Below are 17,859 nucleotides of genomic sequence, written 5' to 3'. Positions count from 1 at the left end.
CTTAAGGAGGGAGAGCCATGGGATGTTTACTTCCCTGTCTCTCCACAGGGACGGCTCCAGAAACGTCCTTTCCCAGGTGAGGTAATTACGCACCCATAGGGCCATCCCTGCCCAGTGGAGCCAAAGCCCCTGCAAGAGGTCTAGCTCTACAGGGGGATCAGAGCCGGCCCTGGCCCAAACCAGCTGCTGGGAGCCCATTTGTCAGCAGGAGTGTCTCTGTGAAGGGCACCCGCAAACAGCACACATACGAACGCCCACTATCAGCCCTGCGGCACAGAGCAGCCTGGGGTGGGTCACCACTGAGACTTCAGGGCCTCTTCCTCCAGGAGCTGCTGTCCCAATGCCTCACTGCTGAGCCTGTCCCGGTTTCTGATGCCATCTTTCGTTCCTGCAAAAGCAGATTTCCTGCAGAGATCCTTTGGAGGCATTAGTCTTTACCACCACCAGGGGGCAGCAGTGCAGTACACTGCTCTCTATGAACAGAAAGACCCCCTGGTGGAAGAGGTTTGCTGGGTCTTTGCAGTGAGGCTTCAGCTGCAAATATCCCTGAGAATAGAGCCACTTTACACACTACAGGCGATGTGACTGGGGCTTATGAGCTTTGCAAGGGCCAACAAAATGTATGAATCAAAGATAAATCGATATCTTTCTATTGGTACAGATGTATGTCAGCTCCAAAATAAAAAATGTGCAAAATTGCGATTGACATTTATGATTTCAGTTAGTCAATTTACAACAAGAACAATAGCTGTTGAAAGGACTGGTCACTCTTACCCCCTGGGCAGTGACTTTTCTCCCGCATGGTCAGCTGTACCATAGTCAGAAGCTGTGATCACAGAATCAGAGGAGGAGAGTGAGTTTCCTGATTTGGAGGTTGATGGCATCGGGCCCTTCCCCTGATAGAGGTGTCCATTGCCTCCATAGACCTTGCCGATGAGACTTGGCCCTCTTGCCTAGACATAGAGTGCTTATGTGAGTCCAGCCTCATTGGCCTCCGTGACTCCCCTTTTCTACATTTGCCTGAATAACTCCCCTCCCTTTGGAATCAAAGGTTAATACATTAAATAAGGTGCAGTCAGATTCTATTGGCTTGAAAATCATTCTTTCTTTTTAAAGTTGACTGTGAATATATCTCTGATTTGATCCATTCCAATGTTTAACATTTTTAAGAAGTCTCTATTCATTTATACCTAAAACTTAGTGGGGGAATCTCACTGTAGCCCCCAGATCCATCCAGCAGGGCACGAGAGGTTAGAGGGGATGGGCTGCCTGCTCTGGCCTCTCCTTGACTTCACTGTTCTTTGACTTCTCTTTCACAACCACTTATGCCTTCATATTTTACCCCATTGTTCCAGGGTAACCCCTGCCTCCCCCTGGAAGCTCCCTGGGAACATGGATCCTGAGGATGGTGTCTATTCCAAGGAATAAGTAGGCTCCAGGCTTTCACGGCCAGAATCTCCTGTTGCGGTTGGAGGTAGGAATGGAAGGGCCACTTCCTCCCAGCCCCTTTGGGTAGATCCTCACACACTCACTTGCCCTTTTTTCTCTGTGAGGTGTGTAACTTCCACACACTAAAGAAACTCCATTTTCTTATTTGATACCAACTTGATTGTATTTGCCTTTCCATAGTCACAGGTCTGTGACGAGACAGTAAGAACTAAAGTATGGGGAAGGAGAGATCGAGTCATTCAATTTTTTCATCAAATAATTATTGAATGCTACTGTTTTCCAGGATCTACTTTAGGCACTGGGGAAACAGCAAGAACAAGATAGGTAGATGTAATAATGATGAATTTTGCGAAATTCTCCTCCATTGAGGCTGTATCATTTTGCATTCCCACCACAAAAGTGTAGGAGTACCTTTTCTCCACAGCCTCGTCAACGAAGTATATTCTCAAATTTTAGGTTTTTGCCAAGCTGATGGTGAGAAATGGAATCTTAGTATAGTTTTAATATACAGAATATATATAGTTTTAATTTATTTCTATTATTGTGAATAAACTTTAGCATATTTTTATATATTTAAGGATCATTTGTATTTCTTCAAACTTTGTCTCTTTTGCCCATTGTTATTTCTTATTTTGTGTATTTGTGCTTTCTCAACTGAACTCTTTATCTTTTTATAAATTAGGTTGGTCAGTGCTTTTCTACTTTGTCGATTCAAAGAAATAGGCTATTTATTTATTTACTTATTTACTTATTGAACTTTTTTCTATTTGTTATTAATTTCTTCTCATACCTTTTAAAATTCTTCCTTATATATATATTTTCTTTGTTGGTATTTTTCTAGCTTTTCAGTTTGAAAACTTAATTCATTAATTTTAATTTTTATTAACATGTCGTTAAGGCTATGAATTTTCCTCAGAGCATCCTTGTAGCTGTGTTCATAGATCTTTATGTGTCTAGTTTAATTATCATCATTTTCTAAAAGCTCTTCAATTTCATTTTGTATTCATCCCCTTTTTTCTTGTTTTGTTTTTTCCCCAATAGTTTTAGTGAGATCAAAATGATTTATAACATAGTTTTGAGTGTACATTATTATTTATCAATTTCTGAATAGACTTCATCATGCTTACCACCAGTAATCTAATTTTGTCTTTCACTGTACATATGTGCCCCTTTACCCCTTTCACCCACCTCCAGCCCCCTTCTCCTCTGGTAACCACTAATCTGTTCTCTTTGTCCATGTATTTGTTTATCTTCCACATATGAGTGAAATCATGCAGTATTTGTCTTTCTCTGTCTGGATTATTTCACTTAACATCATACTCTCAAGGACCATCTATGTTGTTGCAAATGAGAAGATTTTGTCTTTTTTATGGCTGAATAGTATTCCATCGTGTATATATATATATATATATATATATATATTATATATATATATATACACATCACATCTTCTTTATCCCTTCATCTGTAGAAGGGCATTTGAGTTGCTTCCATGTCTTAGCTATTGTGAATAATGCTGCAGTGAACATAGGGGTGCGTGAATCTCTTTGGATCATGGATTTCAAGTTCTCTGGATAAATACCCAGTAGTGGGATAGCTGGATCATATGGTATTTCTATTTTTAATATTTGGGAAATCTCCATACTGTTTTCCATAGTGGCTGCACCAGTTTGCATTCCCACCAGCAATGCATGAGGGTTCCCTTTTCTCTAAATCTTTTCCAACAATTGTTGTTTTTTGTCTTGGTGATTATAGCCATTCTAACCGGTGTAAGGTGACATTTCATTGTAGTTTTGATTTGCATTTCCCTAATGATTAGTGATGTTGAGCACTGTTTCTTGTGTCTGTTGGTCATCTGTATATCTTGTTTGGAGAAATGTCTGTTCATATCCTCTGCCCATTTTTTGATCAGGTTGTTTGGTTTTTTGTTGTTGTTGAGTTGTATGAATTCTTTATATGTTTTGGAGATTAACCCCTTGTCGAATATATTATTTGCAAATATTTTCTGCAGTTCGTGGCTTGTCTTTTCATTTTGTTTATGGTTTCCTTTGCCTTGCAGAAGTTTTTTAGTCTGATGTAGTCTCATTTGTTAATTTTTTCTTTTGTTTTCCGTGCCCAGGTAGATATGGTATTTGAAAAGATGCTGCTAAGACCAACGTCAAACAGTGTACTGCCTATATTTTCTTCTAGCAGTTTTATGGTTTCAGGTCTTACATTCAAGTCGTTAATCCATTTTGCATTAATTTTTGTGTATGGTGCAAGATAATGGTCTACTTTCATTCTTTTGCATGTGGCTGTGCAGTTTTCGCAGCACCATTTGTTGAAGAGACTTTCCTTTCTCCATTTTATGTTCTTGGCTCCTTTGTCAAAGGTTAACTGTCCTTAGATGTGTTGTTTCATTTCTGGGCTTTCAACTCTGTTCCATTGATCTGTGTGTCTGTTTTTGTACCAGTACCATGCTGTTTTTATTACTATAGCTTTGTGGTATATTTTAACGTCAGGTATTGTGATGACTCCAGCTTTGTTCTTTCTTCTCAGGTCTAGAATAATTTGCTTGCTCCTGAACCCTTGAAATTTGGAAGAGGCAAAAAATAAGGTTGAGATGTTGCCTAAAAAAGGGTCAAGGTTTGTTCTTTGAGTGTGATGTTGGCTGTGGGTCTGTCAATATGGCCTTTATTATGTTGAGGTACTTTCCTTCTATACCCATTTTATTGAGAATTTTTATAATAAATAGATGTCGGATCTTATCAAATGCTTTCTCCGCATCTGTTGAGATGATCATGTGATTTTTATTCCTCATTTTGTTAATGTGGTGTATTGCATTGATTGACTTGCAGATGTTGAACCATCCCTCTGTCCCTGGAATACATCCCACTTGATCGTGATTTATGGTCCTTTTAATGTATTGCTGTATTCAGTTTGCTAGTATTTTGTTGAAGATTTTTGCGTCTGTGTTCATCAGTGATATTGACCTGTAATTTTCCTTCTTTGTGTTGTCCTTGTCTGGTTTTGGTATCAGGGTAATGCTGGCCTCATAGAATGACTTAGGAAACATTCTGTCTTCTTCAAATTTTTGGAATAGTTTGAGAAGGAAAGGTGTTAAATCTTCCTTAAATGTTTGGTAGAATCCTCCAGAGAAGCCATCTGGTCCTGGATTTTTGTTTTTTGGGAGGTTTTTGATTACTGTTTCAATTTCTTTACTTGTGATTGGTCTATTCAGATGCTCTATTTCCTCTTGATTCAAGTTTTGTAAGGTTTATGAGTCTATGAATTTATCCATTTCTTCTAGGTTATCCAATTTGTGGGCATATAATTTTTCATAGTATTCTCTTATAATCCTTTGTATTTCTGCAGTATCCAGTGTAATTTCTCCTCTTTCATTTCTAATTTTATTTATTTGAGGCTTCTCTCTTTTTTTCTGAGTGAGTCAAGCTAAAGGTTTGTAAATTTTGTTTATCTTCTCAAAGAACCAGCCCTTAGTTTCATTAATCCTTTCTACTGTTTTTGTAGTCTCTAATTCATTTATTTCTGCTCTGATTTGTATTATTTCCCTCCTTCTGCAGACTTTGGGCTTTGTCTGTTCTTCTTTTTCTAGTTCTTTTAGGTACAGTTTAAGATTGCTTATTTGAGATTTTTTCTGGTTTGTTGAGGTGGGCCTGTATTGCTATGAATTTCCCTCTTATAACAGCTTTTGCTGCATCCCATAAGAATTGGTATGTTGTGTTTTCATTTTCATTTGTCTCCAGGTACTAAAAAATTTTTCCTTTGATTTCTTCAGTGATGTAATGGTTGTTCATAGCATGTTGTTTAGTCTCCACATATTTCGGACTTTCCCAGTTTTTTTCTTGTAGTTGATTTCTAGTTTCATAGCATTGTGGTCAGAAAAGGTGCTTGAGATTATTTCAATCTTCTTAAATTTATTGAGGCTTGCCCTGTTTCCCAACATGTGGTCTATCTTTGAGGATGATCTGTGTGCACTTGAGAAGAATGTGTATTCTGCTGTTTTTGGATGGAATGCTCTCTATATATCTATTAAGCCCATCTGATCAAATGTTTCATTTAAATCCACTATTTTCTTGTTGGCTTTCTGTCTAGATGATCTGCCCATTGATGGAGGTAGGGTGTTGAGGTCCCCTACTATTATTGTGTTGCTGTTACTTTCTGCCTTTAGGTTTATTAATAGTTGCTTTATGTACTTTGGTACTCCTGTGTTAGGTGCATATATATTCATAAGTGTTGTGTCCTCTTGGTGGAATGTCCCTTTTATCATTATATACTGCCCCTGTTTGTCTCTCATTGCCTTTTTTAACTTGAAGTCTGCTTTGTCTGATATAAGTATGGCAACACCTGCTTTCTTTTGTTTGCCATTAGCTTGGGGTATTATCTTCCATCCCTTCACTCTGATCCTATGATTTTCTTTAGAGCTGAGATGTGTTTCCTGGAGGCAGCATATTGTTGGGTCTTGTTTTGTAATCCATCTGGCTACTCTGTGTCTTTTGATTGGAGAATTCAATCTATTTATATTTAGGGTGTTTTTTGTTTTTAAAGATTGACATCTGAGCTAACATCTGCTGCCAATCTTCTTCTTCTTCTTCTTCTTCTTCTTCTTCTTCTTCTTCTTCTTCTTCTTCTTCTTCTCCTTCTCCTTCTCCTTCTCCTTCTCCTCCTCCTCCTCCTCCTCCCCCTCCTCCCCCTCCCCCTCCCCCTCCTCCTCCTCCCTCCTCCCTCCTCCTTCTTCCTTCTTCTTCCTCCCTCCTCTTCTTCCTCTTCTTCTTCCTCCCTCCTCTTCTTCCTCTTCTTCTTCTCCTCCTCCTTCTCCTCCTCCTTCTCCTCCTCCTCCTCCTCCTCCTCCTCCTCCTCCTCCTCCTCCTCCTTCTCCTCCTTTCTCCTCCTCCTCCTCCTCCTCAAAGCCCCCAGTACACAGTTGTATATTCTAGTTGTAGGTCCATCTGGTTCTGCTATGTTGGACACCACCTTTGCATGGCTTGATGAGTGGCACTAGGTCTGCACCCAGGATCCAAACCAGCAAAACTCTGGACCACTGAAGTGGAGCACACAAACTTAACCACCCAACCACAGGGCTGGCCCTAGAGTGATTTTTAATATAGGAGGGTTTAACACTGCCATTTTATTTCTTGTTTTCTGGTTGTTCTATATTTCCAATGTTTCTCTCCCTTTGTATTTCTGAGTGTCACTTCATTTTGGTGGTTTTCTAAGGAAGTTTTCTCTCTTTTTATGAATTGTGGCTCTGCTCTGATTTTTTGTTTAGTGGTTGCTGTGAAGTTTGTATAAAAGATCTCCTAGATGAAATAGTTCATTTTCTCATAGCCTCTTATCTCCATTAGCCTAAGCAGGTTCTGTTTTGTGTTGTGAGTTTGTGACTAATTTGAAGTGTCTATTGTTACTGCTTATCTTTCCTTCTCTTTATCTTTTAAGTTATAATTGAGTATTTGCTTCCCTGTTTTGATAGAGAGCTACAGTTTTCTGATTTTGTCTGTCTATTTATCTCCTTGCTCAAAGTTTTGTAGACCTTTGCCTTTGAGTTTCTGGTGTTAGGGCATCTTTAATTATTTCTTGTAGGGGAGTTCTAGTGATGATAAACTCCCTCGGCTTTTGTTTATCTGGGAGAGCTTTTCTTTCTCCATTGTATCTGAAGAAAAGTTTTGCTGGGTAGAATATTCTTGGCTGAAAGTTTTTGTCTTTCAGTATTTTGAATATATCATTCCATTCTCTCCTAGCCTGTAAGGTGTCTGCTGAGAAATCCACTGAAAGCCTGATAGTGGTTCCATTGTAGGTTATTTTCTTCCACCTTGCTGCCTTTAATATTTTTTCTTTGTCATTGACTTTTGCTAGTTTAACTATTATATGCCTTGGAGAAGGTCTTTTAGCATTGATGTAATTAGGTGTTTTATTAGCTTCATGTATTTGTAAATCCAGTACTTTCCCCAGGTTTTGGAAGTTCTCAGCTATTTTTTGAACAAGTTCTCTCCTCCTTTCTTCCTCCCTTCTCCCTGTGGAATACCTATAATCCTCATAGTACTTTTTCCTAATTGAGTCAGCTATTCTCAAGAATTCCTTCATTTTTTTAAAAAAATCTTAGTTCTGTCTCTTCCTCCACCTGTAGCATTTCTACATTTCTATCCTCTAACTCACTAATTCTTTCCTCCATAAGTCAGCTCTATTTTTTAAGGATTCTAGATTATTTTTTATTTGATTAATTGTGTTCTTCATATCCAGAATTTCAGCTTGGTTTTTTAAAATAGTTTCAACTTCTTTGGTGAGGTATTACTTTTTCTCAATAATTTTATTCCTGAGCTCATTGAACTGTCTGTCTGAGTATTCTTGTAACTCATTGAGTTTCTTTGTGACAGCTATTTTGAATTCTCTGTCATTTAGACTGTAAAGTTCTGTGCCTTCAGAGTTGGTTTCTGGAGAATTGTCATTTTCCTTCTGGTCTGAATTGTTGCTGTAGTTTCTCATGGTGTTTGATGAACTAACGTTTTGCCAGCTGATTTGTGGTAGTATTAGGTTGCAGATTCCACCTGCTATCACTAAGGGGAAGCAGGAGCAGACTTTCGGATTGCACCCCATCTGCTGGAAGTTGTGGGGGTACTATGTGCACTTGCACCATCCTGGAGAGTTTTTGGGCACATCTGTAGACTGTGCCTGGAGGGTGGGGCTTCCTAGCATGGTCCAAGCCAGGGCCACTCCTTGGTATCGCAGGGGCATGATGGGCTCCCACACTCCCAGGAAAGTGATCACGAGCAGGCTAAGCGATGCTGCCATCTCTTCCTTTGGTTTCCCCAAGGCACATTCCCACTTTCAGGGTGCAGCAGTTCTGTGGGTGCTTGCACAGGCTGGGAGTATGCTTGTCCTGGTGTGTAGATCTGCCACTCCCTCTGCTTGTAGTCCTGCTGGCCACTGTGCTTGGTGGGCAGGGCTTCCTTGAGGGGACCAAGCCAGGGCCACTCCTTGGGACTGCAGGGACAAGGTGGGCTCCCCCACCACCAGGAAAGCAATCACAAACAGGCTAAGGGCTACTGCTGTCTCTTCCTACAGTCCCCCTGGGGCATGTTCCCACTTTCAGGGTGCAGTGGTACTATGGGCACTCACACCAATCTGGAAAGCATTTGTGCATGTGCACAGCAATGCCAGGGCTGCTCGCCAATCTCCATCACTTCCTGTGGGGGTGGTCAATCTACCCTCAAATGTATAGCCGTGTGGGTCTCTCAGGCATCCTGTTGTGCTGTGTAGGCTTCCTCCATTGGTTAATGAATGTCCATTTAGTTGTAGTTCAATGGGGGAGAGACAAAGGGAACAGCTCACTCCACATGTTGCTGATGTCACGTATTCATCTCCTTTTCTCTGAGAGTTGTTTAATAGTGTGTGTTTCTGTTGTTAATTTGCAAGAACAGTAGAGATTTAGCCATATTCATTGACATTACATTGCTTGTAAGAATGCTCTTTGTATTATTGCTATTTTTGAATAATGCATTGTGGTTTTGTTTGTGACCTAATATTGAATATTCTACATGCAGAAGCTGTAGTTTTTATTGTTGGGTTAATATGTTGGTGGGTTATATATATATATATATGCATAAAGAGTAATTTATATCTTAATTGTGCTCAATTCTTTTCTACACTTACTGTCTTGAACTGAGATAAAGTATTACGTTTTTTAAATTTGTCCTTGTATCTCTTGTAGTTTCTGCTTTATGAGAGTTGTGTTACATTGTTAAATGTATAGATATTAAAAACTGTTATATCTTCATTGTGAAATTATTGCCTTTGGCATTTTAAAGGGTTCTTCTTGGTCTTATTTCATGCTTTTTGAATTGAATTCTACCTTGTCTTGGATCGAGATCAACATAACCACTGCTTTTTAAAAATTTTGTTTTAATCTGTATTTTCCTGATATATATTAACCCACTCATCCTTTAAAAAATAATTTTCTGAGTCTCTTTGATTTGAATTTCTCTGTAAAGAGCATAGACTTACATAGAGCTAATATGAAAACTTGGTCTTTTACAAGTGAGGTAAGCCTTTTTTACATTATTATTACAAACAATATGTTTGACCTCAGTCTGTCACACTCTTTTATGTCATATTCATGCAACTATATGTCTTATACATAAATAACATCATTCACTATGTTGTCTGTTTTATTTCCTTTTTTTCCTGAAATATATTTTGATGTTGAGGAAAGTTTGTATTTTTGTTTTAATGTTACCTTTATAGTAACATCTTTATGTAATATGTATCCCCTCCCTTTTTCAATGTACTGTCTATTCATCCCCTACTCTAAGTAGTAATGGAATTTTCTGGAAACTTTTTTACTCTCACCTCTTTCTTCCTTCCTCAATATCTGATTTAAAGTGATATTCTTTTACTCTCAGTTTTTACTTATCAGTATGTACGTCTATGAGACAATAATAAGCTTCCTCCACTCTCCATATGCTTTCTCTTTCTCCTTCCATTTTTCATTAGCTGTATTATATTTATATTTTCAGAGCATATAGTATTAAATGCTATTCTGTCACCTTTATCCCCATTATTTGTTATTAGTTCTACAGTTAGTATATCTAAATGCTCATTGTCATACTGTATGACAAATGCTTTTTCTATTGTTCTGGGGTTTTGTTTGTTTATGGGTTTTTTTCTTTTGAAGCTCATTCTGTAATAGATTCCCCAGGAAGGGGTTATGGGAACAATTTTCCGAGTCTTGCAAGTCCTTTGCTGTTTGTCTTTGGCCTTTATACCTACAGGTCAGTTTGGAAGGATATAAATCGATTTGTCCTCAGAAGGGTGACCTTACCCCTCACACACACTTACTCTTTACTATTCTGGCTCCAATTCAGGGTTGTTGTCTTCCGTGTTAGTTTCCCATTGCTGCTGTAACAAATTACCACAGACTTAATGGTTTAAAACAACAAACATTTATTCCCTTTCAGCCCTGGAGGTCAGAAGTCTAAAATCAAGGTGTTGGAAGGGCTGTGCTCCTTCTGGAGGCTTTATTTTCCCCTTCTGGAGGCTTTAGGGGAAAATTCATTTCCTTGCTTTTTCTAGCTTCCAGAGGCTGCCCGCCTTCCTTGTCTTGTAGCACATTGCTCCAACCCCTGGTTCCATCACCATGTCTCCTTTTACTGACTTTCACCCTGATAGGGACCCTTGTGATTACATTGGGCCCACTCCAATAATCCAGAATTATCTCCCCATCTCAAGACCCTTAACTGAATCACACGTGCAAAGTCCCTTTTGCCATATAAGTAACATATTCATGGGGTCCTTGGATTAGGGCCTGGGCATTTTGGGGGGTTGTTAACAGCCTACCACATTTTGTTTTCTCCTTGGAGATTTCCCTTGCTTCCTGTAAACCAAGAATGCAATGAAAACTATGCTTTATGGAGGGTCTAGTTATTTTGTTGTGGGAGGCCCTTCAGGGTATCTAGTCTGCCATACTGCTAGGAGCAGAAGTCCCCCTTAGGAAGTTTATAAACGCTATTCATAGGCTCCACTCCAAACCTTTGGACTCAGCATCTCTAGGGTTAGGTTTATAAATCTGTATTTTAAAACTATTCCTGATGTGATTCTTAGAATAAACCAGAGTTGAAAGGTTTCACCCCATAACCTGTTCATATCTAGTGGGTGAGACATCATGAGAGGTCAGAGCTGACACCATGGGGAGTGGGGGAGGGGAGGTCAGGAGCTCTGGCTCCTGGCTCAGTACCTGGTAGCACATGCCTTTCCCACTTCCTCTACACAGTCTCTGGGGGCCCTCTTCCTTTTATTGGTAACCTTAAGTCAGCCTTCCTACGTGACCTTACAGGTGAACAGAGACTTAACACTCTAGAATTAGAGGTCATGAAAGACTGAGAATAGCTTTACCTACCCAAGTCCTACTTGTCCTTTAAGGACATTACAAAAACGCTTCTTCTGGTTGAAACCTTTCCTGATCCATCTCTGCCAAGTATTAAAGTATGATATCTCCTCTTTGACTTTTTACAATTCTCGGAATCTCACTCAATGCATTCTCAACTGGATGCTCTTCAAGGGTAGGGGACCATGTCCAGTGCATCATCATCGCCCTGTAGCCCTTAGCCCATCATGTTAATAGATGCAATTGAATGGGACACAGAGCCTAGTTGCTTAGGAAGGCTTTATTGATGCATTAGGATAGATGGGGCAATGGACAGATGGCAGAGAAAAAAGCAGCTCTGAAAACTCTCACAGGCTGAGGAGAATTCAGCAGAAAGGGATCACTTGCTCTATGTCTTCCTGCTCCTGAGAGGAGCACAGCAAAGCAGGTAGGAGAGAAGAGTTTAGGATAAAAGCACCTTGCAGAAAGAGTCTCACTGAGAAAGACCTAAAAGAGAAGCAGCATGATTAAGAGCTGATGTCCAGGAACATGCCAACTGGACTGGCCAGGGCAGGACAAGCCAACTCCTCTCCAGCTGTGTCCTTCCTGGCACTGGGGTCCAGGAGTGGGACACTCATGGCTTGGTGCTTTTGAAGTAGGAATACAGCCCCCTGGCTGTGATACCTCGCTTCCCTTCTGGCTGGGCTGCCTCCTGGCCCTGTGCTGAAGGCACGCTTGTGTGCACGCTCCCCTGGTCCTGCCTTTGGATCACTATCGTCCTTGTCTGGTCATCAACCCACTCCTGGTTAACTACTGTGGGCTCTCTCTCTCTCTGCCCTCCTGTCACACTGCAGCTTGAGTGAGTGCTTGCCCCAGTCTGGGCCTGTCCTCCCAGCACTGTCTCTCCTGCCTCATAGTTGCTCACTTGTGTCCTTCTTTGACCACTGCCTGACTGTGTCTGGGTCTGTCCCTGTTCTCTAGACCCTATATGGCTTGAAGTTTGGTTTCTGTCCTGCTCCACAGTCTGGGTGTGTGACCCTGCCTGTGTCTGAGTGTGTCCCCCTGTCTCTACCTGGCTTGTCTGGCTCCTGTCTTGAGTGTGGATTTCAGCCCCCCTGGTCTGGCCATATGTGGACTCCCTGGGCTGGGTGCCAGTACTTCCCGTCTGATGGCTCCTGTCCTGCTCCACAGTCTGTGTGTGTGACCCTGCCTGTGTCTGAATGTGTCCTGTCACCACTTGGCTCGTCTGGCTCCTGTCTTGACTGTGGGTCTCAGTTCCTCTGGTCTGGCCACAGGTGGACTCCTGTGGCTGGGTGCTGGTGCTTCCCGTCTGATGGCTCCTGTCCTGCTCCACAGTCTGGGTGTGTGACCTTGCCTGCGTCTGAATGTGTCCTCTTGTCACTACCTGACTTGTCTGGCTCCTATGTTGAGTGTGGATCTCAGCTCCTCTGGTCTGGCCATATGTGGACTCCTGTGGCTGGGTGCTGGTGCTTCCTGTCTGATGGCTCCTGTCCTGCTCCACAGTCTGGGTGGCACCTGCCTGTGTCTGAATGTGTCCTCTTGTCACTACCTGGCTTGTCTGGCTCCTGTCTTGACTGTGGGTCTCCGTTCCTCTAGTCTGGCCATACGTGGACTCCCGGGGCTGGGTGCCAGTGCTTCCTGTCTGTTGGCTCCTGTCCTGCTCCACAGTCTGTGTGTGTGACCCCGCCTGTCTCTGAATGTGTCCTGTCACCACTTGGCTCGTCTGGCTCCTGTCTTGACTGTGGGTCTCAGTTCCTCTGGTCTGGCCACAGATGGACTCCTGGGGCTGGGTGCCTGTGCTTCCTGTCTGACAGCTCCTGTCCTGCTCCACAGTCTGGGTGACACCTGCCTGTGTCTGAATATGTCCCCCTGTCACTACCTGGCTGGTCTGGCTCCTGTCTTGACTGTGGGTCTCAGTTCTTCTGGTCTGGCCATACATGGACTCCTGGGGCTGGGTGCCAGTGCTTCCTGTCTGATGGCTCCTTTCCTGCTCCATGGTCTGGGTGGCACCTGTCTGGGTCTGAGTTATGGTTCCACTCACGGTCTCACTTGTCTGGTGGGCTCTGTCCTGTTCCCTGGTCTGCGACTGTCTCTCTGACCCCAGCTCTCTTGTCTGAGGACCGTTGTCTTCCCCTACTCTCTGGGGCTGCTCTACATGCCCCCTGCTTTGTGTCTGCTGGCTCTCTCTCTGCTGTCGCTGGGACTCAGACTGCTTGTCATGGTCACTGACCTGAGTAGAGCTGATGTCCTGACCCTGAGTCTGAGTCCCAGTCCCACCCTGCCCTCTGGAAGCCTGCTCACTCTGTCCACCACTGCTCCCCTCATGACGCTGTCCTTTCCCAACCCTTCCCACTTCAGTGCTGCTTCTCCGTCCTTCCCCCAGCTCTTGTGAGGCCCCAGAGGGGTGGCTTCCAGACTCTTGAGATCCACACGCCCCCTCAGGACTCTCACTCAGTGTCTTGAAACAGGCCTGGGCGACTTTAAACACCAAGACCAGGAACTCCTTGAATTCCACAGTCCCCGTGTCATCTTCGTCCAGCAGGCGCAGGACTTCGTCCACAGTGGCCGGATCGTGGGGTTTCTGGGGAGAAGATAAAGCTAAGTCAGCTTCCCTCACGTGAGGAGGACGTGGGCAGGCCGGTTCACTCAGCTTCCAGGCTTCCCACCCCCAAGCCTGGGAGCTGGCCCTCTCTGGCCCCACCACTACACACATATTGCTATAGCAGCACTGACACGGAATCGTTTTCATTTTTCAGTCCTGTCTCTCTCCCTCAAGCCTAGGAAGCACCCTTTGTTTTGTATCCCCTGTGTCTGGCACACTTTCTGGCCTGTAGGAGAATCGGATAAAGATTTAATGGAGAATGAATAAATGATGGGCTCATAATGATTCTTTGGGCAGGCTCTGCCCCTGGCCCTGGGCAGCAAGGCCATATTCTCTCCAGTGAGCCCAACATCAAGAGAAGCACAGCGGGAACATGGCCCCCTGGGAATTCTCTGAGATCCTTGCTGAGGCTCAGGTGTTTTCCCAAGATAGGGTGGGTGGGGGTCCAGTGGGGCCATGGGTTGCCCTGAGCACGCGTAAGCAGCATCCTTCTGTGCCCACACACTCCTGTCCCCGAGACCTTCATCATCCTGGTTGCTTTAGCTGCAAACGAAAGGCAGCACAGGTGGGGAGGTACATCAGGGCCCTGGTTCTGGTTAGTGAGGGAGGGGCTCGCAGAGTCTCCCCCCACTGTTAACAGCCTGCTCTCCAAACCTCATTTCTGATGTGATCACTCAGCTAATGTTTTTGAGCCACTGCTTTGTGCAAGGCATAGGGCTATGCTGCCAATGAATGCTTATTAATGATGATCAAATTTCCATTAGACATAGGAAATGTTACTGAATCAGATCTAAAAAGCAGCAGAAAGTAGCAATTATTTTTGTTTCTAGAATATTCAAAGGCTCTGTTCCTCCCTGAGTTGTCCCTTTAGAGTCCTTTTACTTTGTTTTCAAATTAGAATTAATTGAAGTCAACGTATTTTCTTGAAGGACCAAGGCCTGTCAACTCCCGTGACCATCTCTTCATCTTCTCTCTCTTTGCCTGCACAGCTGCTTTGAGGCCCAAGGCCTGGATTTAGCGGCTGCCTTCTCAATCCCTGAGGCAACGTGTCTGCAGGCAAACTGGCCTTCTCTCTCCTCTGCTGCCCCCTCCCCACCTGGCTGTGCGCCTCATACCACGATGACGTCAGCAAACTCATGCTCCAAGAGCCTTTTCAGCTCGCCCCGGCTGAGAACCGCGCAGTCGCCCTCCGTCCTGGCGTAGCGTTCGAAGGCTTCGATGATCCCGTTAATGTTTCGCAGTAACTGAGGCATCTTCGGAGTCAAGCTGGAGACAGAAGAAAAGCCCCCTTGGGGGCTCCACAGTCAAGCTCAGCCGTTTCCCTGGGAGGACTTCTGCTTCTAGTCCTTCCTTGCAACTTCCGCTCTGCTCCTGGGCTCTCTGTGTCTTCCTTCCTCCTTTTCTACACAATGTATTTTATGAACGTGAAGGAGGAGCACATCATGGTGAGAGGCAGGCTCCTGAGTGAGGATTTACATGCCATCTCCACCCCCTACCCCGTCAGGCGAGCTGCAGCATCGGACAGGTTTCTGCGCCTCTCTAGCCTCAGTTTACTCATTGTGAAATGAGTAAGGTAATAGTAGTATTTATTTTCTAGGATTATTGTGAAGATTAAAAGAGATAAATCATATAAAGCACTTGGTGGATGCTGACTTATACTAAGTGCTCATTATTAAATACATTATTATATTTTATACACATACATAATTTGTGTACATCTATGTACACTCTACTGCTCACAAAGCACTTTCATATGCATCATCTCTTGTAATCCTTATTATCTCTGCTTTTTAGAGGTGAGGAAACAGGCTCAGAGAAGTTAAGTGCTTTTCCCAAGGCCACACAGTTTGTAAGGGACCAAGAAATCCTAGGACTCATATTTCCTGAACCCAAATGCAATGAGCCTTCTAGACTGCACCCCATGGGCAGGGTAATTCGTTTGCCTATTACAGGGTGTTAGGGTCCTGGGAACACCAACAGGTAGTAAATACATATGTGAGTCAACCCCTGCCTTGGGTGGAGGCCCAGCAGGAACCCCAGGGACCCAACTCTGCCCTTTCTCCTTCGTTTGGGAAGGTATTCAGGAAGAGGCTGGGCTGCCACCTGTTGGGAATGCTCGGGGGTGGGGGGTGCCTTCCCTGAGTGGGAGGCCTTCCAATTCTGAGAGTCCAGGTTTCTCTGAATGTGACCTCTGCCCTCAGCCCTGGGACCCGTAAGGGAGGTCAGCCTGCTCATAGGGTGTGGCTCTTTCCAGCCCACAGCCCTGGTGGCCTGCGAGGAATGGGTCCCAGCTGAAGGGAGAGATTTTCTTTCTCAGTAGCGAGGGATCCTGGTGCAGATTGAAGTGAGTCCAGGGTGTGGCAGGATGGGCAAGAGGTAGGAGACCTGGAGATGCATGAAGCTGAAGCATCGGAGAGACCAAAAGGAGGAGATGGTCTCAGAGATGGCAAGGTTCCAACACAGGGGGAGATGGAAGGCTGCAGAAGCTGGGAAGCCAGGGGAGGGGGTACCATGGAGATGGAGAGGAGAGGGCAGAGGAAGAGGAAGTCCTGGTGAGAGAAGCAAGAGAGTGGGAAAGGAAGGAGTCTTGGCACTGAGAAAGGAGGGCAGTGCAGCTGGAAGGATCTGGAAGGTTACAGACCTAGGTGGTCTCTTCAGGGAGTGTCCTTTCTATGATCTGGTGGCCAAAACTTTCAGGCAGATTTTGCTTTCTTTCATACAGCAAGGTACAAAACTCAGAATATTGCACCTCAACAGAGATAGGAAAAGATGCTAGTTTTTTGTTTTTGTTTTTTACCACATGGCAGACCTTAACCACTGACCTATAAACAGTAAAAATAGCAAGGTTACACTTCAGATCCCTTAGAATAAATCCACAAACTCTTCTTGCCTAAATATGGCCCTGGGAGGGGGGAGGGCCGCCGTGTGAGCCCCTTCTTCCATGAGGAGTTTCAACCCTGTTGTCAGGTTGGCAGAAGTAACCTGATTCTGGTCTCACAGACTCTCAGCACTGCAAAGAGGCTTCCAGAACCTTAAGAACAAGAGACCTTTGCTGATCCAGGAAGGCACGTGGGTGGTTCTGCTGTGGCTGCCAACAGCCTCCCAGTAAGAGGAGCTGCTTCGAGGTCCGAGGAGGAGAGAGCCGACTGCTGCAGGAGAGCATCCTGCCCCACGAGCGCCGGCTCTGGTTTGCCCTGGTTTGCCTGAGGCGCAATCAAAAGGGACACTTTCTACCCACAACCAGCACTGACAACCTAGGCTGTATCTGACAGCCTGGTTTTATGTGCTCAGAACTCCAAGACACTGAGAATGAGAAAGAGGCTCCTCAGGAGGAGACTTACCTAATGCACAGGCAGGATGCAGCAAGTGGCTGTTAAGCGGTGTGTGGCGTGCCTGGTGAGTGGGGCAGGAACCTTTTATAGGGGATTTAATCGAGGCTACTGTTTTAGATGGAAGGTCCCCACCCCACAGGAAGGCTTGATTCATCCCAGGCTCGGCCCAGCCCAGCCCCACCTCCCTTCTTCTCCGTTTCACCTGCTGACACGTGCCTGCGTGCGTCTAATTAGCAGGCCCCTCCCGCCACATTTGGTGCCCTCTCTCCACCTCGTCTCTCCCTGGTCTGTCTCCTCATGACAAGGAGGCTCCTTTCAACGTGATGGGCTCAGCAGAGCTCGGCACAGGTTGGGGTTCCTGGTGAACATTCCTTGTCTGCATGTGGCTGCACAGTCATGGGACTCCTTTTTTTTTATACAAAGATTCAAGAACGTATCCATCTATTGAGGGTTATCCTTCTCAAAGGGGTCACCTTTGGAGGCTATACATGTTTTCCTGCTGATGTTGTAATTGCTTAGAACATTCTTGGAATTCTTGTTTGGGAATTGCCTTTCATACCAAGTTTATGAGACATGCAAGAAATCCAATCTCATATCTT

General features: G+C 44.1%; 1 protein-coding gene and 1 long non-coding RNA gene across 3 annotated transcripts in view; one reads left to right on the top strand and one right to left on the bottom strand.

The window, feature by feature from the left end:
• The window catches only part of LOC139081422 (uncharacterized), a 178,831-nt gene that overhangs the window by 143,570 nt on the left and 17,402 nt on the right, over positions 1-17,859 (top strand). For both annotated transcript variants that reach the window (XR_011536514.1, XR_011536515.1), the window contains 2 exons: positions 1,356-1,474; positions 14,918-15,501. This is a non-coding gene — a long non-coding RNA (uncharacterized lncRNA). The remainder of the gene's footprint in view (positions 1-1,355; positions 1,475-14,917; positions 15,502-17,859) is intronic.
• Positions 11,592-17,464, bottom strand: LOC103547942 (cornulin). Its single transcript, XM_070606989.1, has 3 exons — positions 17,270-17,464; positions 15,044-15,194; positions 11,592-13,907 (listed from the first exon to the last, which is right to left on the bottom strand). Exons 2-3 carry the CDS (start codon positions 15,179-15,181, stop codon positions 11,940-11,942), a joined length of 2,106 nt encoding a protein of 701 aa, XP_070463090.1. The 5' UTR covers positions 15,182-15,194; positions 17,270-17,464; the 3' UTR covers positions 11,592-11,939.

This window comes from Equus przewalskii, unplaced genomic scaffold (genome assembly GCF_037783145.1).
Source record: "Equus przewalskii isolate Varuska unplaced genomic scaffold, EquPr2 ChrUn-10, whole genome shotgun sequence".
Taxonomy (NCBI): domain Eukaryota; kingdom Metazoa; phylum Chordata; class Mammalia; order Perissodactyla; family Equidae; genus Equus; species Equus przewalskii.
This window is presented reverse-complemented; position numbering and strand designations above follow the sequence as displayed.

Coding starts and splice junctions, on each gene's coding strand:
- LOC103547942 (XM_070606989.1), bottom strand. CDS start 15,181: ATGCCTCAGTTACTGCGAAACATTAACGGGATCATCGAAGCCTTCGAA. Junction 13,908..15,043: donor AGTTTGCTGACGTCATCGTG/GTATGAGGCGCA, acceptor TCTTCTCCCCAG/AAACCCCACGATCCGGCCAC.